This window comes from Brassica napus, chromosome C2 (genome assembly GCF_020379485.1).
Source record: "Brassica napus cultivar Da-Ae chromosome C2, Da-Ae, whole genome shotgun sequence".
NCBI lineage: Eukaryota > Viridiplantae > Streptophyta > Magnoliopsida > Brassicales > Brassicaceae > Brassica > Brassica napus.
Window position 1 is genome coordinate 38246789 of NC_063445.1, and position 24469 is coordinate 38271257.

At 39.7% G+C, this 24469-nt stretch overlaps 3 protein-coding genes across 4 annotated transcripts; all 3 read right to left on the reverse strand.

The window, feature by feature from the left end:
• Nucleotides 1-292: 292 nt before the first annotated feature.
• On the reverse strand, nt 293-1891 carry LOC111203127. The gene is made up of 2 exons (XM_022696586.2): nt 1863-1891; nt 293-1784 (listed from the first exon to the last, which is right to left on the reverse strand). Exons 1-2 carry the CDS (start codon nt 1889-1891, stop codon nt 293-295), a joined length of 1521 nt encoding a protein of 506 aa, XP_022552307.2.
• Nucleotides 1892-2637: 746 nt separating this feature from the next.
• LOC125581846 lies at nt 2638-7899 on the reverse strand. Of its 2 annotated transcripts, none has more exons than XM_048747940.1 (5): nt 5113-7899; nt 4146-5033; nt 3745-4077; nt 3304-3657; nt 2638-3199 (listed from the first exon to the last, which is right to left on the reverse strand). In XM_048747940.1, the coding sequence occupies exons 2-5, from the start codon at nt 4353-4355 to the stop codon at nt 2918-2920; spliced, it is 1179 nt and encodes a 392-aa protein (XP_048603897.1). In that variant the 5' UTR covers nt 4356-5033; nt 5113-7899; the 3' UTR covers nt 2638-2917. The 2 variants fall into 2 exon arrangements, with proteins under 2 accessions (XP_048603897.1, XP_048603896.1); XM_048747939.1 differs by having other exon boundaries at nt 4146-4745; nt 4827-7899.
• Nucleotides 7900-23425: 15526 nt separating this feature from the next.
• LOC111203126 lies at nt 23426-24061 on the reverse strand. The gene has a single exon (XM_022696585.1). The coding sequence runs from the start codon at nt 24059-24061 to the stop codon at nt 23426-23428; it is 636 nt and encodes a 211-aa protein (XP_022552306.1).
• Between the last annotated feature and the right edge of the window lie 408 nt (nt 24062-24469).

Consider the following 24469-nt stretch of genomic DNA (forward strand, 5'->3'; position numbering starts at 1 on the left):
TTTGACTTCGCACTTTGCATCAACAGAGACAATATAGCATCGGACACATTCTTTTCTACGTGCATAACATCAATATTGTGACGAACAGGCAACTCCTAACACATTAAACAAGAAACTGTTAGACATATTGATCTCTTCTTCCAGTAATCAGATCATATAGGTCAGTTACTATAATTTACCTTCCAGGAAGGTAGATCAAAGAATATTGATCTCTTCTTCCACCGCCATAGTTCATTTGATTACACTCTTCTTCTTGTAACCTCTCATCATTTTCCAACTCTAGTCTTTTCATTTATTTTTCCTTCTCTAGAGGTCTACCAAAATCATTCGTAAAAGCTTGTAGTATCTCATATATCTCAGCGCCTGTTTGTATCCTATTAGCATTCCCTTCCTCCACAGTGTTGTCAAACCAAGCTTTTTTATATCTGTAACGATGGCCAGGCGGTAGTCTTCTTCTGTTACTCATGTAGACAAACTTGCGGCAAAACTTAAGCCACCTTGCAGGTGTATCCTTTCCACATACATTGCAGGCTTGTTTCCCCTTTACTTTACATCCAGACAGTGTTCCTAAGGCTGGATAGTCACTGATACTCCAAAGCAGCAAGGCTCTGAGATTAAAGTTCTCCTTCGCAAATGAGTCATACACTTCAATACCCTCAGCCCACAAATCCTTTAGATCGTCTATCAGTGGTGCTAGGTAAACATCAATGTTGTTACCAGGAGCAGTAGGACCAGGGATCAACAAAGTCAGCATTATATTCTCAGCCTTCATACACATGGTTGGAGGCGTGTTATAGTTCACTAACAACACTGGCCATGTGCTGTGATTGGTGCTTTGCATGGAGAAAGGGTTCATCCCATCTGTAGAAATCCCAAGTCGAAGATTCCGTGGATCAGCAGCAAAGTCTGGCCATTTAGCATTCACTTGTGCCCAAGAGATAGAATCAACAGGGTGCCGCATTGTACCATCTTCAGTGGCATTGGTATAGTGCCAACGCAGATCTTCAGCCATCCTTTGTGATCTAAACATCCTCCTAAACCTGTCCTTGATTGGAAAATATCTAAGGACCTTTGCCGGAATCCCCACCTTTAACTCATTACTGTGCTTATCCATTTCCCATCTTGAAACTTTGCATCTTGGACAGCTTTCTAGGTTCTCATACTCCTTCCTATACAATATGCAATCATTCTTGCAAGCATGAATACTGTCGTAGCCGAACCCAAAGATCTTCAGAAATTTCTTGATTGCAGCTAAACTCTTGGGAAGAACATTGTCTTCAGGTAGCAAATCCTCAAGTAAAACCAACAGCTGATCAAAGTAGTTCTCCGACACACCACTTTTAACCTTGAATCTGTAAAGTCCCATGATAGCTGAAACCTTTGTGTGCTTGAGACAATCCGAGTATAATGGCGTTTGAGCGTCTCTGAGCTTTTTCTTAAACTCAATTTCCTCTGGTGCTTCATCGTCTTCGTTGTCAGTTGTCGGGTTTGGACCACCTTCGTCCATGGAGAATATTGTCTTAAACAAATCAAACGCCTCTGTTTCATATTGAAGAACACTGTCTTCTGCAGAATCTCTTTTTTCTCCATGAATACTCCAACGAGAACTCTTATACTTCTTATCCATACCCCTAATCACCAAATGCTCCACAATTTTATCCAGTGACTGATGGCTCAGATTGCGGCAGTCTCTACAAGGGCATAGCATTTCAGACAGACTTCCCAATCTTTTTGCGGACGAATTCACAAAATTAGTTGCTCCTTCTGAATACTCGTGGCTATTCCTACAAGAATCAGACAAAAGAAGTTAGCTTTATTTCAATCGGCGAGTAGAAATGAGATCGAGGGATTTTAGGTTATACCTTGGAAGCCAAATCCACGACTTATCCATTTGCTTACTTTCAATCGGCGAATACAGGAACAGCTGGTTTGATTTTAGCTCGAGAGATACATGTGCTTTCTTTAGGGTTTTTTCGATTTTAGATCGCGAGACAGAAAGGAGTTTCGACAGAAAGAGAGATGTTGTGTTCTGAAATTTTCCGAGTGCAAACAGAGACAGAAAAAAATGAACGGTTGTGATCAAAGATTTGGAGAGAAATCGGACGGTCTATGATTAATCCGAGTGCAATCTTAGTAGTTGCTCCTCATTGGCTCAAAAAATAAAAAGAATGGCTAAGATTGAAGTTGGGAAGACACATCCATCGGCATATGGTTTGCCACGTCTGCAATCTTGGAGGTTACTCCTTATTGGCTAAAGGTATTAATTTCGTTTGAAATCTGGAAATTAATATATAAATATGATTTTGAAGCAAAAAAAAATTAAATTAAATCTTAAAAATCAAATATTCAGTTTTCCAATTTTACAAAAAAAAAATTTGTATGAATATAAATTTTTTATGTGAGCTTTTATAAGATTGATCAATCTAGCTCATATGTTCATAAACGCTACTACTTATTTGTTTGTACAAAGGCTTTAGGGTATGGGGTTTGAACAAATGAGTGTTTATAAAATTTATAACTAATCAGTTTTGTGAAATTAAGATTACAAGAATGAACAAAATTGTGAAATCAAGTACAATTAGGGTATAGGGTATAGGTTGGTACTTTAGGGTTTAGGGATTTCACTTTAGGGTATAGGATTTTAATTTTTGGTCTTCCCGTCTGTGGATTTAATTTTTAAAGCTTATGGTTTAATGTAAAATTATGCACTTAAGGGTATAGGGGTTAACAAGCTAAACATTTTCACACATAACCTTATATCATAATATAACACATAATTTTTGTTTTTTTCTCTGCTAACTGTTACATAATATCGTACATGATTTCAACCGAGTAAAAAAGTACCTAAACATTCGATCACACACTAGAAATACATAGCCGATGAGAACCAACTTGAAAAATGTTTCAGACGACAATTTTAGACAAACTTGATTTTGTCATTTGGCCATGCCACAACCGAACCCATTGCATCAGATATGTATTCAATCTCTGAATTTGGCCTCCAGACTTTTGCATCACCGATCTTAGCCACATCAATCCACACCTTGCTTGCATTTGGACCTAGGGGTACAAAGTGGCACAACTCATTCGGATCCGTTGAAGCTACCCTTCCTTCAGCTACCTTACGTCCAGAGTTGTTGCAATCCAAGAGAGTGCACTTCTGCTTCGGACTTCTGGTCGAACTAGTGCTGCCTGGACTCTACAACTCAAACAAGATGACAGAAGCAAGTTCCAACATCAATCAAGGACGCAACATCAATCATCAGGCAAATAAAAAAATTTAACTTCATGTCAATTACATACCACTGCTTTTTTCTTGGCTGGCTTCGAAGGTGATGCTATTTTCTTCCCTGCACATTTAGTTGGTGTTACTTCTGTAGCGGGTGTAGGCATGACTTCAACCTTTAGGACTGGCCATGCTATTTTCTCGCTAAGTGCATCACCAATCAAGAACATATCAGCGGTTGGCCTCCACAAATATGCTTGATCATTGAACACCTTCACTACTTCGACACTAACAGCATTGGGACCCAGAGGTATGTTGTTAACCATGTCTTTGGATTTTGAAGAGCACACGAGACCTTCAGCAATGACCTCGTCCTCATCATTGGTCCAATCATATATCTTGCATCTTCGATATTCACCTTCCTTGCTTTGCTAAAACAAGATTTGAAATTAGAAATTTTAGTAATGATTAGAGATGACTCAATTGTTGTAAGAAGAAAACAAGATTTGAAAATTTACCATAGATAAATCTTCAGAACAGTTTGGATCCTTATCCAAAATCACTTTATCCATTGGCCAAGATATCTTGTATCCCACAGCTTCATCAAGAGTTAACACATCCGTAGTAGGCCTCCAGAGTGAAGCTGATGCGCTTAGTGCATACTTAACTACGATAGCCACTGCATTAGGACCAATTGGTATACGACCAATTTTGTACTTCGGTTCAGCAGAGCAGAATTCTCCTTCACCAACAACAACATCCTCTGATTCAATCCAATCCAGTATTTGTACTCTGACTCCTTCTTTGAATCCACCACTACTCTCAGATGTTTCAGCATCAACATTACTTTTCTGAGAAAAGGCAACGGAAATCGTAAATGTCTTAAAACTAATTGACCAAAGGTAATGAAAAGGATTACCTTCTTCTCAGCTAATTCTCGCACCATCCCCTTTAACTCTTCAATCTCACTTTTCATTTCTGCAATCTTAGCGTCTCTAAATTGCAGATATGCTAGCTTATTAGCTGTAATCCCTCTACCAAAGCCCCTTACTCGTCCAGGTTTGTCTTTTCCCAAAACCTTGCTCACAGCATCTTCCCTTATGTTATCAGCAGCTGATGTGGAGTCCATCCGACTGTCAAGTGACTGTATTTGTTCCTGATACAATCATTTAAACACAAAATCATTCATTGCCATAGTCTATTAACTATACACAATATACAACTTCCATAATGCTTACAATAGTCTCAGCAAACTGGGGCTTCACAGGTCTGCCATCAGCATGAGTGTGTCCCGCAATCCAAACCTTGGATCTACTCACCTTACTTGGGTCTTTACTCTTTTTTTTCTATATGAAAACAAACATATCTCACTACCATTTTAATCTAACAAGCTGATGTACAATATGTAGATGTTTGACTACTCTTTTACCATATCATCAGCTAAACGAAGCATTCCTTTGCGGCTGGTGGTGTGAGGAATCTGATTTCTTCTCATCGCTCTGTACTTGTTACTCGTTTCCTACAATATAAATATGACATTGATTATATCCATCAGACATGACCTTTAAGGATGAAACTTACTTAGTTGTAGATAACTCACTGTGAAAGATTTGGTAGTCTTACTCTTAACCCAAGTGTTCCACAGTTGAAGGGATGGGATGTTGCTCGGTTTTAAAGCTATTCTCTCAGCTGCAGTCTTCGCCACACGTACTTGTGACACCAGCCTCGACTTCCCAGCCCTCCACACATTTCCCAGCTGCTTGAAAATAACAGCTTTCTGCCACTCTTCTTGCAAGTTAAACCTCCCCTGCATCACAATAATCAAGTTAAACATGTTTATAATTTCATCTTGCGGTTAAACAAAACATACTAATATATATACAAACCTGAATTTCTTCCCACATTGTTGCTTTAGTCGCTGCATCAAGTTTTCTCCAATCGGCAAGTGTAACCGGAACATGTTCCCTCACAAGAGGACCAAGAAACGACGATAGGGTTACTGAACCAGGTCCAACATGCTCACCAATGTCATTGAATGTGACCATAATCTTATCATTGGGATTTTCAGCCACTCTACGCAACTTTGTAGGTCCTCTTTTATTTTTTTTTGAACTTCCTCCCCTGCTAGCTCAACTCCTTCAGTACTAGGAATCTCATCATCTTGCGCAGTGCCATCTTCTTCCATATCGCGAGCTTCTTCTTCGCAAGCTTCCTCTTCGTTCCCTTTCTCATTAAGAACTCCATCATCTTCCATATTGGCCGGTTCTTCTTCATTCTCTTTCCCATTGAGATCTCCATCTTCTTCATTCTCTTTCCCATTGACATCGCCATCTTCTTCATCCTCTTTCCCATTGACATCCTCTTCATCGTCTTTATCTTCTTCAGACATTGACTTCTCAGCCTGATCATCCTTATCTTCGGGTGTTACATCTTCTACTTCATCATCCTGAGTAGGTGTTACATCTTGTACTTCATCATCCTTAGGAGGTGTAACATCTTCTACCTCATCATCGTCAGATGGTGTTACATCTTCTATGTAATCATCTTCAGAAGCCACTTTCTTGATTCTACTACTTCTTCTCGTTGGCGTTAAAACTAAATTCTTTTAGGGGAAGCTGTTTTCTTTGCTGTTCTTTTCTTCACTTTTAGTTGCGGTTCCTTGTCCTCTTGATCTACTACCTCCAAGCCTTGATTACGTCTACTCCGACGAGAACCAACTTGTCCTCTTGTCTTTGCCATTTCTGAAACTGATAAACAATTCCAAAATCAAATCAAGCCATTCGATCAAAAAATCTAAACCCAAAATCAAATCGAAACCTTCAATCATATTCAAAATCAAACTGAAACCCACAATCATATTCAAAACCTAATCGAAACCCACAATCATATTCAAAACCTAATCGAAACCCACAATCAAAATCGAATCATGTGTTAACGCGGACATGCATGTGAAAAGAGATTTGAATCAAAGAGAAACCCAAAATCAAAGAGATTCGACTCGAGAGAACCAGTCTCTATTCTAAACTCAGAATCAAACCGAAACTCATACCAATTGAAGCTTCGACTAGAGAGAACTCTGAAGAACTTCGATGAGTCGGTTTTGATTTTGAGGAATGTGAAGAGAGTGAAGTGAAGAGAATGAAGTCTCGGTTTCGATTAATACTTAAGTTATTTTTAATATATTTTTTCATATACGATAGCATTTAGTTTTTGATTTGCAATGGTAAGGCGCCTCCACTTACCAAATTAACGCGGCTGAATTATTTTATTTTCCCGCGACTACAAAGATAGCTTATACATTTCAAAAACGCTATTATAAAGGCCCGTGTTTATATGCAATAGCAGAGAAGCAAAAAACGCTATGCTACGACGCTATTAATACCCACATTTCCTGTAGTGCATGGCCCCTTCGGCTCGCAGAGACAGAGGTGCCTCACCGACCTCGTTCGTCCCTCCCTCGACCCCGGCCAAGGCCAAATCTCGGACGTGGATGGCCGCTAGGGAGTCAAGGGAATCAGCGATCCTCGCCAGACGGGTCAGAAACTCAGCGCGCATGACTTCCTTGGCCTCTCCGATCGTGCAATCCGATGATCCCTCTCCACTCTTGACCTTGCGCTTCAGCCGACGCAACTCCGAAGACTTGGATGCCTTTGCCTCTTTCGCCTTAAGCAAAGAGCTTGCAGTCTTCCCAAGATCCCACTCAAGCTCGCTGATCCTAGACTCAAACCGAGCCTCTTCGAGAGAATGAGTATCCTCGATGACCTTCAACTTCCCTTCAAGCTGGAAAACTTTTCTCTCGACTCCTCTAACTCCTTAGCGAGATGCTTGACCTCCGATCCGCATTCGCTGATCATCCCGTCAATCAGCGAAACAAACTGAAAGACAAAACGGGGGCCACCAAGAAGCGATCAACACACTGCTATCACTCACATTATCCTAAGGAGTGATTTTACTCTCTCAAATAAGAGGTTCAATTGTAGTACTTAGGGATCGAATCTACAAGGAGCTAGGGAACCAAATAAATCTAATTGGATTTGTTAAGTAAGGTGGTTTAGTGATTTAAATGTAAAGTTGCAGTTGTTTGAACAAGTAATTGCTCGATTGATTGGTTGAGGTTTTGGTGCTTAAAAGGAAATAGCTAGACTTAAGGTTTTTATTCAGGAAATTAGGAACATAATCCTATAGATGCCTAACATGTTGCATGCATGATATTGTAGAGCTAAACACTTATAAACGAACCACTAGGCTCTCGCTTTCACTGGTAAAAAACAGGGTCATAGCCACGAAAATGCCACGCGAATTTCGTGGCAAAAACATAAAAGCTACGATCCACCTACAAAATGCTACGAAAAATAAAAACGTGGCAAATCGTATATATACGTAGCAAACCTTGCTACGAAATTGTTACAGATATATTCGTGGCAAGGGCTAGCCACGAAATTGCTACTAAATAATCGTGGGTATCTTTAGCGCGGCAATTCGTAGCAAACACTCCTACGTTTTGCTACGTTTTAATCGTGGCTATCGAGAATTAATATTAATATATATTAGTCGGACAGAAAAAAAATAAAAAAAGTGATTGCCACGAATCTGATCGTAGCAAACCGTGGCAAGCCCACCGAAAAAAATATTACACCAATCAAATCCTGCACATATGACAGGGATAAATACAAAAAACTGAAGGCACGAAAATGTTTCGTGGGAAATTTTGTGGCATGTTTTCTCAGTGTAATCACATCCGTCTGGTTGGGTGCAGGAAAGATTCTTATCGGTTTCCATGAAAAGAAACGTAGCAAAATCGTAGCAATTTTTGTGGCATTTCGTAGCAAAAAGCGTAGCAATTTTCGTGACATTTTTGTGGCAGAAACGTGGCAATTTTTTTCCTATGTAAGCAAACGCATGAGAGTTCATTCACATTGCAACCAACTACCATAAAAATTCACAATTCAAACGTGAGATCAGACGATTTGTCTCAAAAAAGAGAAAAAAAAAGAAAAAAAAACAGAGTTTTCAATGTCTTATTATTTTCAAAATCGAGAGTGGATGGATCGACACATTGATCCAAGTACTAATAATGTTTCAAGAGAGTTTAGCGAAGGTGTTGACGTTTTTTATCGCCTTTTCCTCAAGTCAAAATTCTTTTTTGGAACGAAAAACCATGTTATGTCCTTGTGTAACATGTGGAAACAGAAAGCAACGTGATGTAAAAACCGTATCTCGTCAACTTTACCGAGTTGGCTTCAAAAGTAATTATTATGTATGGTCAAGCCATGGAGAAAGCTACTATGACGTTGGAGAATCATCGAAAGGAGGTCAATTTATGGGTTTGGGAAATGAAGCAAGTTATGGAGAAGGCGGCCCATATGAAGAGAACATTCTTGGAGGAGCTTTGGGTCAACTGAAATATAGGAGAATTTGATGGAAGAACCCAATGAAGAGCAATATGAAGAAAAAGTGTTCGAAGATTTTGAAGCCGCCAATCAACCACTATATGATGGATGTGTTGAAGATATTTCTCAACTATACTTGGCATCTCGTTTAATGAAAGTAAAACCTGATCATAATTTGGCGAAGTCATGTATGGATGAGATATCACAAACTTTTAAAGATGTTTTGTCACAACCAAATATAGCTCCTGGGTCATATTATGAGATGAAGAAGCTGACGAAGTCGCTTGGTCTCTCTGCTGTCAAGATCGATATTTGTGAGGATAATTGCATGTTATTTTGGAAAGAAGATCACGGGCTGTTGGCGTGTCGGTTTTGTGGGAAAGATAGATATCACAAGAACCATGGAAAGGGGAAGAGGCGTCCAAAACAGAGAATGTTCTATTTGCCTATTACAGAGAGGTTGAAGCGTCTGTACCAACAAGAGTCTACTGCATCACAAATGCGATGGCACGCAGAACATTAGTCGCCAGAAGGAGAAATGCACCACCCTTCTGATGCTGCAGCATGGAAGCATTTTAACAAGGTATATCCTGATTTTGCGAAGGAAAGTCGAAATGTTTATCTAGGATTAGCAACAGATGGATTTAATCCAGTGGGTATGAGCGGAGAAGCCCACTCGGTCTGGCCCGTCATCGTAACTCCGTATAACCTACCTCCTGGTATGTTTATGAAAAGAAAATATTTCTTTTTATCAGTACTAGTTCCTGGGCCAAGGCATCCAAAGAAGAGCATTGATATTTATCTGCCGCCGTTAATTGAAGAACTAGAAAGTTTGTGGAGCGATGGAGTTGAAGCATATGATGTCTCGAAGAAGCAAAATTTTACGATGCGAGCCGCACTATTGTGGACAATAAATGACTTTCCCGCTTACGGCATGATGTCCGGATGGATGACTCATGCCCGGTTAGCTTGTCCATATTGTCTTGATGATACAAAGTCTTTTTGGTTGCAACATTGAAGGAAGCATAGCTGGTTTGACTGCCATAAAGTGTTCCTGCCTAGGGAGCATCCTTACAGAAGAAATGTCCAAGCTTTTCGAAAGGGGCAGACAATAACTGATGATCCTCCACCATGGTTAACGGGAGAAAAATTTCTCCGCGAAAGAATCAACAACATCAAAGGAGTGAAAAAAACAGTAGATTGTGGAGGTAATGGACATGAGAAACCTGCGAGAACCATAAACGGCTACGGAAAAGACCACAATTGGGTGAAGAAAAGTATCTTTTGGGATTTGCCATATTGGGAAAACCTTCTTCTTCGCCACAACCTGGACTTCATGCACGTTGAGAAAAATTTCTTTGATAATCTTAGCAACACGGTGCTTAATGTTCCCGGGAAGACAAAAGAAAATGCAAAGTCGAGGATGGATCTACCTGATTTGTGCAGAAGGTCTGAGTTACATATGAAGGCTGATGGAACGCTGCCTGTCCCGATTTTCTGGTTGTCGAAGGAAGAAAAAAAGAATTTCTGCGATGGTTGAAAAATGATATAAAATTTCCAGATGGGTACGCTTCAAAGTTTAGTAGGTGTATAGACGAGATGAATAGCAAGATTTCAGGTCTGAAAGGTCATGATTGTCACGTCATTATGCAGCGACTTCTCCATTTGCGTTTAAGGAATTACTTCCCAAAAGTGTTCACATTGCCATTTCAGGTTCATAATCATAATAATTGGTTTGATATATGTTATAATTGACTAACTCCTTATAATTGTTTTTGTAGAGATAGCACTTTTCTTTCGTGATATCTCTGCGAAGATACTTAAGCACGAAGATGTTGCTATTTTGAAAGAAAACATTGCGGTGAAGCTTTGCAATTTGGAGAAGATTTTTCCACCGTCGTTCTTTGATATTATGGAACATTTGGCCGTACATTTAGCAGACGAAGCTGCTTTAGGTGGTCCAGTGCAATATATATGGATGTATCCTTTCGAGCGATACATATACCATCTGAAAAAGAAAATTAAAAATAAGGCACACATTGGAGGTTCCATCGTTGCACAATATGTGAATGAAGAAATATCTACTGCTTCTGCAAACTTCTTTGGTAATCCACATGTGGTACCTGAGGTTCCACTTCCCGGAGAAGTTCGGTTTACATATCAATATCCAGATGTGCCTAATTTGTTTTATCACGAAGGTCGGGTTAGTGGAAAATCTGACGAGAAATGGCTAACCGATGAAGACTACACCGTCCTCCAGACTTTTCTGATGCTCAATTGTGATAGATTCGAACCCTACGAAAGGTACTTCAATTATTTTTTTTGTTATTTTTCAGGATACCTGAAATCATAATCTCTTTTAAAAAATAACAGGATGTTCGAGGATTTTATGATGGAGAGAAACCCATATATGTCTAGTAATGACCTACAAATACTGAAAGACAAACATTTTGCCGAATGGGTGAAAAACTATGTGAGTTTATGATATTATTTGATTTATAATTTGAATTAGGAACTTATCAATTATAAATATAAATTTAATTGGCAGGTTGTGCAAGCGAGTAACACATATGACTTTCTGATGGGGATGTTAGATTTTGTACAAGGTCCGCAATGTAAGTATAAATCTTGGCCGATTTACCATTCATGTGGATACTTCTTCCACACACATAGCCATGGCCAAGATAAGAAAACCCAACATTACGGCGTCCAAGTTCGTGGAACCACAGATACTGACTATTACGGTTTGAGCGAGGAGATAATAATGATTGAGTATTTTGGTTATGTTGGACTGAAGGCCATGGTTTTTAAATGTAAGTGGTTTGATACAACTGAAGGGCGGGGAATTCGAAAACATAAATCAGGAATCATTGATGTGTCTCCGCGTTGGCAGTATGAGAAATTTGATCCATTTATCTTATCTGGTAATTGTGATCAAGTTTGTTTTATTCCTTATCCGTGGGTACGACATACATCAGCCAACGATTGGTGGGCATGTACAAAATTTATGCCTAGAGGGGTTCGAGAAACCTCCGAGGATGCTCTTGTTGCGTTACAAGATGATACAGACTACCAAGTTGTTGCACAGAGCATGATGTTGCGCATTGAGACGTATGTTGTCGAAGATGATTCAGATTATGAATCCACGCCAGTTGTTCCTCCTAATCACAAATACGTTTCAGAAGATGAATTAGACGAGGCTTGTACTGATCGGGATTCGGTATCTGATTCAAGTTCTTAGTAAGTTTGTCGTTTATGAAGTTTTTTTAAAATTGTAATATAAATAAGTAATCACTTAGTAATGTGTAGTTTATGAAGTTTAAAAAATTTGTAATATAAATAAGTTAAACAATTAGTAACTTGTAAATTATGAAATTTTTAAATTTGTAATATATAATAAGCGAAGATCTCAATAAATATATATAATTTATGAAGTTTAAAATTTAGAAATATAAAATAACTAGATTTCTTAGTTTTAAAATGTTAATATATTTAAGTTTTTTAGTTTCTTATATTCTTAAATTCTAATTAATAGTTTTAAGATTTTTTTAAAAAAATTACACTTTTAAAACCTAACTAAACCCTAAACCCTATCTAAACCCTAAACCCATTCCCACCACATAATTAACCCAAAACTTTTCCCTCCTAAACCCAAAACCCATTTCCCTCTAAACCCAAAATTTTCCCTCTTAACTAAAGCCCAATTTCTATACTTAGCCAAATTTTCCCCTCTAAACCTAAGAGTTTGTCGTGTCTCTCTCTTTCTCAAACCTTCGCCGCTTCTCCCATTCTCTCACGACACTCTCACAGACTCCTCTCTCTCTCAAACCTTCACCACCTCTCTCATTCTTTCTCGCACTCTCTCATAGACTCCTCTCTCTCTCTCACAACGATGGCTCCTTCGACCGGAATCCCCAATGAATCCCATCGTCGCCCTCGCCCTCGCCCAACCGAATTACAGCTCCCAGGTTAGTGAGCCCCTCGTCTCTGTCTCGATTCCTCTTCCATCTAGGGTTCATTGGGTTTCGATTTAGACTTCTTAGGGTTTCAATCTAGGTTTTTTTTCGAGTTTCGATTTGCATGTTTAGTTAGGGTTTACATATAATAGTGTGGGTTTTGATTTCAAGTTTCGGTTTTTGTTTTTCGGTTTTGTCTCCATTTCAAGTATTGATTCCTCTTAATACTCTCTGTCTGTCTACAGATATGCGGCAAGGGAGACCACAAATGACCTTATCGGAGCCTTCTGCCATGGCCCCATCTTTTTCTCCTCCTGGATTTGTACCTCCTGGAGCTGTAGCTCACGAATCTGTCGGGTCTTCAAGTGCAGTGCCTGTGGCTCCTGCCACTTATGCAGGAGGAGAAGAGAAGATGCTCTGCTACGTGCGCCATCCAGACGTAGCCAGCAACACCTCCACCCTGACAAGATCAATGGAGCATTGTGGTAAGTTTAATACTAGTTCTGTTAAGTAGTTATGTTCTGTTAAAGTAAGTTTAAAGTTGTTCTGTTAAAATACAAAATACAAAATATTGTGTTGTGGAATTAGTTGAACCGTGTATTAGTAGATTAAGTGTAGAGTTTAATATTTGATTTTTGTTTGATGTTTGCCATTGTCTTAGGTTTGGTATTGATCCTGAAGTCCATGCTTTTATCCGAGCAACATGGTAGGGAAACTACTGGGGGTCGTGGACAAGCTGGAACTTCGTTCCACCTGAGAAGAAGGATCAGTGGTGGCATGCGTTCATTGTAAGTGCTTGTTTCCCTCTCCTTTTCCCTTTCTCAACTATTAGTAAGCCATAATGTTTAACTCTAATGTCTTTATGTTCTTTTGTAGCAACACTACTACTAGGATGACCAATTCCATGATGAAATCTACTTGAAATTGAAGAAACAAACTCAGGTTACCGTCTGTGGCCGCATCAGCAAGAACATGAGAGATAACAGGCGACCTTCTTACATGTCAGACACTCACTGAGCAACAATGGTTGAGAAGTACAGCACTGAGCACGCAAAAAGGAAGAGTGCAAATGCTGCAAGATCTCGTAAGTCTGCTCCAGATGGGAAAAAGATGCACAAGCACGGTGCAGGCCCACGCTGTTGCCTGAACATTGCGTATAAATGGTCAGTTTTGCCTTAAGTTTTTTTCATAATTTTTTTTGCCTTAAGTGTTGTCTAACTTCCATATGTTTCCTGTCTTGTAGATGGTTGATGAAGGTTTGGATGAACCACCTTCATACACAGTCCTTGCGAGGAAGAATCACATGGGTAAAGATGGTTCCTTCCTAGACGAACGTACAGAGGAACTGGTGCTGGAGGTTGAGGAAGCCGTTGAAGAGATGTTACAAGATGGATCTCCACTTGACGACAGTCAAACTTACTCCACTGCTGCTTCAAATGCAAAGTGCTATCTTCTCAACCAAGAATACATCAAGGTCATTTTTTCTCTCATCCTCATTTTATTTATTTCAGCTTACTGGTTGTCTTAGTTAATTATTGGAATTGAGACTGTCTTAGTTAATTATTGGAATTGAGACTGTCTATGTTAGTTATGGTGCTTGTGATTGTCTAAGTTAATTATTGGAACGGAGACTGTCTTAGTTAGTTAAGGTGCTTGTGATTGGAAATGCTTGTGATTGTCTAAATTAATTATTGGAATTGATACTATATTAGTTATGGTGCTTGTGATTGGAATGCTTGCTTATGATTATTTTCCTTGCTTTTTGCAGAGAGGAAAGACAAAGAAGGGTACAATCTACGGACTTGGCAGTGTTCAGTACAAGAACAGCAGTCCTTCTGTGCCAATTCCTGTCTCACTGCAGTGCAACCTAGACGTGGATATGCGCATGTCTGGCTTCGAGACCACCATTCCTGAAGTCAAGGAAGACATTGCTGGAGTCAAGGAAGATTTCAGTGCTTTGAAGGCAGAAATCAATGCTTTCAAGACTGAAGTAACGGGGGGATGTCAGCTAGCCAAGCAACTCTCAACATTATTCTGCAAACTCTCCAATCTCAAGCTTCCACTCCTGCCTCAACTGCACAACCATTTCAGCCTCAAGCTCAGTCACAACCTCAAGGTCAGCCCCAAGCTCCAATTCAATCTCAACATCAGCCACAAGCTCAGGCTCAGTCAACAGCTCCACCACAACATCTCACGATCAATAACCCATCTGAGTTAGATAGGTGGTGCCAAGAACTTGGTATGTGAGGTTTGGTCAGTTCATGTATTAAGCTACAATCTTTTGTGTACTTTGTTTCCAGTTGTATTATCTTTTGAATGTTTAAAACTGCAACTTTTATGTAATATACTTCGGTTTTTATGATATTTTAGCTTTTAATTAGCATTTTGCATTTAATAGAAATTTGAAATTTGTATTTTATAATAGTTTCTATTTTTTTATAATTATTAAAACTAGCCACGAAAGAAATCGTAGCAAACCGTAGCTTATTGCTACATTACCTTTCGTATCAAACCGTAGCAAATTGCCACGCAGGTTTCGTCTCAAATTGTAGCAAAGTTTGCTACGAAAAGTTTCGTAGAAACACGTAGCACTTTGCTACGATTTTTGAAACGCGCTTTTTTTGCTATGCTCGTATACGTATGTTTTGCGTTTCGTAGCATTTCGTGGTTTCTGCTCTGTATAGCCACGAAAATTTCGTCGTACCCACGAAAATTAACGTGGCTGTGGCCCTGTTTTTTACTAGTGTTTCTGTAGAAGTCGGATAACCAGACTGAGATAAACAATATAACAAAATAACATGTTAAGGAAATTGACGATTTGTAAAGCGAATATAAGAACGATAAGAAATCATATTCGTAAATAAACATGGAGTCGAGATATAACATCTTTCCTTAACTCTAATTATTCGCTCCGTTAGTGAGACGGTACTGTACGAATATCGAGTCCCTGGATACAACCATGGCAGACGATCACGCTTCACTCGTGAATCGCCCTATCTGAAATCTCGGGAGTGGAGAGTTGAGAAACTTTCTCCGCAAGATCTCTCTTCTGTTGACTCGTTCTGATCCATTTCGAACAGACAAACTTCGTGTCGTTTTTAAACAAACTACGTGTCGTTTATTCACGAACGTCATGCTGTGTTTTAGAAATGAAATGGCAAAAATGTAGAGCTTAACTTGGTCCAAAAAATATTCTTATTGGGCCGGAGGCCCTCCACCAAGACCCAAGACCCAAGACCCAAGCCCAAGCCCAAGGCCACGCCCACGCCGAGCCGAGCCGACCGGACGGCGGCGGCGGCGCGCGCTTGGAGAGTCCTTTCTCCCACTGAGCTGTTTGAACCATGATAACACATGATCTCATATATACTCCTCCATTTTGTCTCTCCCAACCGATGTGGGATGTTTTCTTTATTATTCATTAAAGCCAACAAGGCTTTTCTCTTCAGCCCGTAGGCCCATTTCAATTCATCTCTTGCCTTTTATTGTTTTAGCCATTTGGCTTAATAAATTGGCCCAATAATCCCCCAAATGAATAGAAATGACTCTTCTAAACATATGCAGACTAAATGTAGACTCGATAGACTCTAAAAAAATGTATTTATTCTAATCATGACTACACTAGATAGACTTATCGAGAGTATTTTCGAAAACTTCACTGTGTTTGAGTTGGTGGCATTTTTAAGCCTTGAACCACTCATAGTTAATATCTGTCGGGTTTACTTTACCAGAAGGTGAACATGATATCTTGAACCAACCGGTGTTTTATGCAGACCGAGACAACATGCATAACGTAGCTTCATTTCCTCGTAGAACTTAGTTTTCTATTGTGTTCATTGTGGCCCTGAACTATTCATGGTTTTCATGAGTGAACTTAGAGAATATAGCCTTGCATTGATTCTCCTAGAAACGGCCCCATTTCACACTCATTAGGTGATTGACCATGAAAAGTATTGAGTAATACTCCGCTTTAGAAGCTATGGAATTATTAAAAGCTTATGCTTATCCTTATCACATTCTTTAGCACTTTATCATCTTAGGAGCTGTGAAGAGACTACTTTGTCTCAAGTGCTTTGGTTAGATTCTGTTTGATTTTGTTTTCCCTTTGAACCTACGTCTTGGGATCTCCAGTCATGATAGGTAGGGTTGCAATCAAGCATCATCATTCGTTATACTCTTTAGACCCATTCCTTTTGATGATTTAGCAACTACATCTCGTGGCAAACCTTTTGTAAATGGATCCGCTAGGTTTTCAGCCGATTTGATGTAATCTATTGTGATTACACTAGTTGAGATAAGTTGTCTAATGGTTTTATGTCGTCTTCTGATGTGACGAGATTTACCATTGTAGAGATTACTCTGAGCCCGAGCTATAGCTGATTGACTATCACAATGTATGTGTATAGCTGGCACAGGTTTCTCCCTCATAGGAATATCTTCCAAAAAATTTCTAAGCCATTCAGCTTCTTCTGCTGCTTTGTCTAAGGCCATGAACTCAGATTCCATGGATAATCTGGCTAACACTGTTTGTTTGGTGGATTTCCATGATATTGCTGCTCCTCCTAGTGTAAAGACATATCCACTCGTGGATTTTGAGTTTTTAGAATCTGATATCTAGTTAGCATCACTGTATCCTTCTAAAGCTGCTGGTTTTTTACCATAGTGAAGCCCAAAATCTTTAGTGTAGCGCAAGTAATTGAGTACCCTCGTTATAGCTTTCCAGTGTGTATGACCTGGATTACTTGTATATCAACTAAGTATGTTTACTGCATGCGCTAGATCTGGTCTTGTACAGTTGGTCAAGTACATGAGACTTCCGATCACACGTGCATACTCGTTTTGTGAAAGCGCTTCACCTGAATTCTTTGTCAAGTGCATTTGGGGATCTAACGGAGTATTTGTCGTACTATTAGAGTAATTTTTAAATCTCTCTAATATTGTTTGAGCATAATGAGATTGGGTTACGGTAATTCCGTTTGAGTTTCTTATAATTTTAACCCCGAGAATTACATCTACCGATCCCAAGTCTTTCATCTCAAATGTCCCTTTGAGCATATTCTTTGTTTGATTGATAATGTCTTTAGTGCTTCCAATAATGAGCATATCATCTACATATAGACATAGCAAAACATTCGCATTTTTGGTTGTTTTGTAGTATATGCATTTGTCACATTCATTTATTTTGAAACCATTTGACATCATTGTATTGTCAAATTTTTCGTGTCATTGTTTAGGAGCTTGCTTAAGCCCATAAAGTGACTATACAAGTAGGCATACTTTGTCTTCCTGTCCGGGAATGACAAAAGCTTCAGGTTGTTTCATGTAAATTTCCTCTTCTAAATCACTATTTAGAAAAGCAGTTTTTACATCCATTTGATGGATTTCTAGGTCTCTTAAGGCAGCGATTGCTATCATCAGTCTTATTGATGTTATTCTCGTTACTGGAGAATATGTATCAAAATAATCATAACCTTCCTTTTGTCGGAATCCTTGAACTACAAGCCTAGATTTGTATTTTCCACCAGGTTTTCGTGTCATTATCCATTTATTTCCTAATGCTTTGCAGCCAGGTGGTAAATCTGTTATGTACCATGTATAATTTTGCATGATAGAATCAAATTCACTCCTAACAACTTCGTTCCAAAATGGAGCTTCTGGTGAAGCCATGACTTCTGCCAAAGTTTTTGGAATATTTTCTACTAAAAATGCCATTAGAAAATCTTCACCAAAAGACTTTTCCTTACGAGCTCTTTTGCTCCTTCGAGGTTCATCTTTTTCTTCATTTTCTGAAATATCATTTATAGAAATCTCGACGTTTGTCTTAGTTTCTGAGTTCTTGTCATTGTCTCTTTCTTCTCGAGTTCGTTTTGAACCTTGTTTTTCCTTATATGGAAAAATATTTTCGAAAAAGATGAATTTCTTGATTCCATGACTGTTTTTTCATGAATGTCTGATATTTCAGATTTATATACCAGAAATCGATAAGCATTACTGTTATGTGCATATCCGATGAAGATGAAATCCACTGTTTTAGGTCTAATAGTGACCTTCTTTGGTGGCGGTACCGCAATTTTTGCCAAGCACCCCCACACTTTGAGGTATTTATACGAAGGTAAATTACCTTTCCATAATTCATATGGAGTTTTGCCAGTTACTTTGTGTGGAATTTTGTTGAGGATATAATTAGTGGTAAGCAACGCTTCCCCCCACATGTTCTGGGGTAACCCAGATTCCTGCAACATTGCATTCATCATCTCTTTTAGAGTTCGATTTTTGCGTTCAGCAACTCCATTGGATTCTGGTCAATAAGGAGCTGTAGTTTGATGGATTATTCCATGTTCTTTACAGAATGCATTGAATAGACCATCATACTCGCCTCCTCTGTCGCTTCTAACTATTTTAATAGTTGTTTTAAGCTGATTTTCGACCTCGAGTTGAAATTCTTTGAATTTTTCTAAGGTTTCATCTTTGCTACGTAACAAGTATACATAACAATATTTTGTGCAGTCATCTATGAAGGTCACAAAGTTCTTTTTCCCACCTCTAGTTTGTATGTATTTTAAATCACATAAGTCGGTGTGAATTAAATCTAGAGGTTTGTTAGTTCTTTCAACACGAGGTGATGGCGTTTTTGTGAGCTTAGCCTGTACGTTTACTTCACATTTTTGCTTATTGTTTTGCATTTAGGAATTATATTTAAATTCATTAATCTTTGTATGGATTTGTAGTTTACATGGCCTAATCTTTCATGCCATATATTAAAAGACTCAACCAAATAAGCAACTGGCTCTTTCTTATTCATCGAAACTTTTGGAGCGACAACTTTCAGAGGGACTGTCATTACATTCAACTTGACAAGTCCACCCTTAACATACCCCTTTCCCAAATACATCCCATTTTTCCTAATCACGAGCTTGTCCGCCTCAAAACTTGTAGCGAATCCATTCTTGCTGAGCAAGGTTCCCGAGACCAGGTTCTTCCTCATGTCAGGCACATGCTTCACATTCGTCAGAGTGACCTCACGTCCAGATGTCATCTTCAAAATCACATTGCCGCGTCCTTCGATCTTGGAGACTACAGTGTTCCACATCCTGAGCTTCTCCTGAGTCTCGCTTTTCTGATAGGTGTTAAACATCGCCCTATCGGTGCAAATGTGGGTGGTTGCACCCGTGTCATACCACCATTCCTTGGGGTTGTTGCTTTCAACCATGTTGGCTTCAGTCACCACAGCATCGAGATCCTCCTCAGGGAGATTTGCATGAGCCTTCTCATCCTTGATCTTTTTGCGACACTCAACAGTCTTGTGCTCCACTTTGTGGCAGTGGTGACATTTCCCTTTGAACTTCTCCACATTCGCATTGATCTCAATACCTTTGTTCTTGAAGTTTTTTCCAGAAGCCTTCAAGGCTGCAACAGTTTTGGAAGGCTTGGCAGGAGAATTAGCGTGTGCCTTTCCTTTGCCTTTGTGCTCAGCCATGTTGACATTGTGCTCCTTAGCAGTGACCTTTTCAGCAGTTCGGTCTCTGGATTCCATCTGAAGCCTCATGATGAGCTCCTCGAGCCCCATCTTCTTCTTCTTGTGCTTCAAGTAGTTCTTGAAATCTGCATAGCTTGGAGGAAGATTTTAAATGAAGCTGAGAGTTGTGAATGTCTCGCAGATGGACATTCCTTCAGCAGCAATTTCATGGCAAATGAGCTGAAGCGCTTCCACCTGATCCATGATGGGTTTTGAATCCACCATTTTGAAGTCGTGGAATTTTGAGACCACATACTTCTGGCAGCCAGCGTCCTCACCTCTGTAATTCTTGTCCAGTGATCTCCATAGTTCTTTCGCCGTGGGGATCTCACAGTAGACACGGTACAATAGGTCAATGAGACGACCCAATATGTAACCTTTGCAGATGAAGTCGGAATGCACCCATATGTCAACAGTTGAGAGACTGTGAACATCATCAATCCCGTAAGGAATAAGGGGCTTGTCCTCCTGTATGAACTTGTCCAGCTTCATCGTTGTCAGGAAGAACATCATCTTCTTCTGCCACGTTTTGAAGCCTTTGCCATCAAACTTGTCTGGCATCAGTCCTTGAGTGAACACACTAGGGACAGCCGGAGGAGTTTGAACTGCCACCGGACCACTTGCAGTTGCTGAAACTGAACCCGTCTGATAAAGACCAGCATCGAATAGACTCCGGCGAGTGGTTTCATCATCAGCATTTCCCGCAGGGAGGATAGTGCTTGTTGTTGCTGCAGCGGTTGACGCTGTGATGTTTCCAATGGTTTTCACAGTTGCATCAGTGGCTGCAATGTTGAGTGGAGTTGTTGTGACATCAATGGGGGTGTTGTTATCGTTCGTCATTTTTCTGTAGAGAAAACATGAAGACGGATTAGTACTCCAATCAACAAATAACATATTATTTTTAGCAAAAAATAATAGTCTAAAATCGATTTTCATTTTTGGTGTTTGAACCAAATCATATTGATATAAGTGTCGAGAAAAACGTTTTGCAAACTCGCTTAAAAGCGTTCGCATAAATCGTTTTGTATAGACTTAGAATGTTTCATAAACTCACTTAAGAAAGCTGTTATTGAAATGATTCATGTAAATAACATTTTGATAATGTATCAAAAACGTTTCGCGATAATGCTAGAAAGCAATCCGCAAAGCGTTATGAAACAAATAAGAAACGTTTGGCGGAAGGGCTATAAAGCAAATCGCAAACTCGTTTTCAAAAGACCATAGAAACGTTTCGCGGATAAGCATATAGCAAATCGCAAACATCGTTTGAATGAAACCATAACAGGTTTGTATGAATCGTATATGAATAAACGTTTTTCGGTAGTGCTGCAGAGTAAAACGCAAACCGTTTATGAGATAAATAAGAAACGTTTCGCGGAAATGCTATAGAGCAAATCGCAAGCAGCGTTCTAAAAACTGTTAACAAATCTTTGTTGAACCGTTTTTCAATCCGATTAAACGCTTTAAATAGAAAGTGTATTTAGAGTTAAGATTGTAGAAGTCGGATAACCAGACTGAGATAAACGATATAACAAAATAACATGTTAAGGAAATAGATGATTTGTAAAGCGAATACAAGAACGATAAAAAATCGTATTCGCAAATAAACATGGAGTCGAGATATAATCTCTTTCCTTAACTCTAAATATTCGCTCCGTTAGTGAGACGGTACTGTACGAATATGGAGTCCCTGGATACAACTATGGCAGACGATCACGCTTAATCGCCCTATCGAACTATAAATATACCAAACACTCTCGAACCATAGACTTACGCTAAGGGATTTTTCTGTTGGTTTTTGATATGGAAAAAGTTGAGAAATGAATGAAGAAGAGGCGAGTATTTAAAGAAGACAACCGGATTTGATTTTCGAAACTGTTGCACACGTTTAGCAAAACTATCTCTGAAATCTCGGGAGTGGAGAGTTGAGAAACTTTCTCTGCAAGATCTCTCTTCTGTTGACTCGTTCTGATCCATTTCGAACAGACAAACTTCGTGTCGTTTTTAAACAAACTACGTGTCGTTTATTCACGAACGTCATGCTGTTTTTTAGAAATGAAATGGCAAAAATGTAGAGCTTAACTTGGTCCAAAAAATATTCTTATTGGGCCGGAGGCCCTCCACCAAGACCCAAGACCCAAGACCCAAGCCCAAGCCCAAGCCCACGCCCACGCCGAACCGAGCCGACCGGACGGCGGTGGCGGCGCGCGCTTGGAGAGTCCTTTCTCCCACTGAGCTGTTTGAACCATGATAACACATGATCTCATATATACTCCTCCATTTTGTCTCTCCCAACCGATGTGGGATGTTTTCTTTAACATTCATTAAAGCCAACAAGGCTTTTCTCTTCAGCCTGTAGGCCCATTTCAATTCATCTCTTGCCTTTTATTGTTTTAGCCATTTGGTTTAATAAATTGGCCAAACAGTTTCTAGGTTCGTCTATTGACCAGTGTCGATCGATGATTCTATATGAATATCGATCGATGCACTATTCGAAACGTCGACCGATTATTCTATTTGAATATCGATCGATGCTATTGGTCAAGCGTTAATGTGCGGGTTAAATGTGCTCACTAAGCTCACTAGATCAGTTCTCGCCTTACTCTAGTAAGAATATTAGCTCAATTAGAATGGTTTCAGAATGAGATTAAAGCTATCGCTTATATCTAACAATCCTAGTGCAAGTTCTAGGTAGCTAATCTAGAATCAGGCATTAATGACAATCTTAATGATTAATATCACAACTTAACAAACTATAGCTGGGGCTAATCCCTTATAACCTATTTAAACCCTAAAATCTAACAGGGGAACTACTCATACATGGCCAAGTAATTCATAACAGCAAATAGGTATGAAAATTGCATTAGAATAGTAAATAGATATCAATGGAGTTCCAATCATAAATATAACTTTAGATCTTCTCTCCCATCTATCAAAATCCTAGAAAACCTTTGCTGTGAAAATAGTAAAACAAGAAAGCACACTTTGCCTCTAACATGTTGGCAAAGCTTATATAATTAGGCTAAAACTCGTCAGGGGAAATCTTGTAAATTGGTGAACACTTGGGCTTCAAGTCGGCTGTGACAAAACGGGCTTTCTGCGCGCTTCGCTGTCGATCGATGTCAAGATGTAAACATCGCTCGAGTATTCCTATTTAATTATCGACCGATGGTAGAGTTCGATGTGCTTACTCCAAATATCTCTAAAATGCTCCAAAATCATCACTTATCTCCAAATCACTCCTGATCCAATAAATATAGTAAATAGACTTTATAATATAATAATTAATAGTTAAAACACTTATAAAGCATGGGTATAAGTGGGTCAAATCCATGGTCTATCACACGAGCGCACTAAGAAAGAGAGAAGGTTTTTGCTCGAAACAAACCTTGGTGCGATGTCGCGACGACAAACCCGAACCAGACACCTTGATAGGCAAAGCGCCAGCTTCGGTGCATCTCTTCCTCTTGGCTGCATCCGGGTTAGTACTCGACCTCTTGCGACTCTTCGGCGCAGCAGCCGGAGTCGCGCTCGGAGCAGGCAGCCCTAAGACGATCACTCTCTTGGCTGGGGGAGGAGGCATCGACTCGTTAACCGGTTCGGTATCAACAACACAAGCCGGAGTCGTAGAGGAACCGGATGGCTGAATTTCGACCTCAGGCACCGACACGTCCATGGTAACCACCCCACCAGCAGGGATGGTGTCACACACAGGGAGAACCTCGGGAGTTAGGGCCTCGACTGGAACCTCAGGTCTTGGAGATACGCCACATGTGGGGTTCGCCATATCCTCAACCTCGCAACGGGCCATCTCACTTTGGAAGGAGAAAAACTCCGCAATGTGAGATGGAACAGCCCTAGCGGCAGCGCGAGCAGAGGAATTCTCGTCAGCGGCAGGAAGAACCGACGGACTTGCACCGGCGGCGTCGCTCATCTCAACATCACCATCCTTCTGGACATTGCTGGAAGAAGACATCTTGGTGGAGAGAAGTTTTTGAGAGAAAATGCAAAGGGAACTTGAGGAATTGAGAGAATATGGAGAGAATGAAGAAGGGAGGTCGCTACTTATAGAGAAATCAAGAGTTGAAGAGATTTTTTTCCACATTAAAATAATCGGAAGAAATTTTTCGAGAAAAAGCGATTTTAACTGCTGATTCCAATTAAAACCATCACTCGCCCGCAAGATTCGTACTCAAAAATGGTTATCTCGAAATCAGCGTCTAAAATCACCTTTCCTCACAGAGACTTTCTCGACACACGCTCGACAAAAGTTCCCGAGCGTAAGTTTCAAAGAGAGACGAACCCTGGAACTAATAACAAACAGTCCAGCTCATCCGTTGGACGAACTGATCCAATCCGGCTCGGTAGATGGCCGAGCTAGATC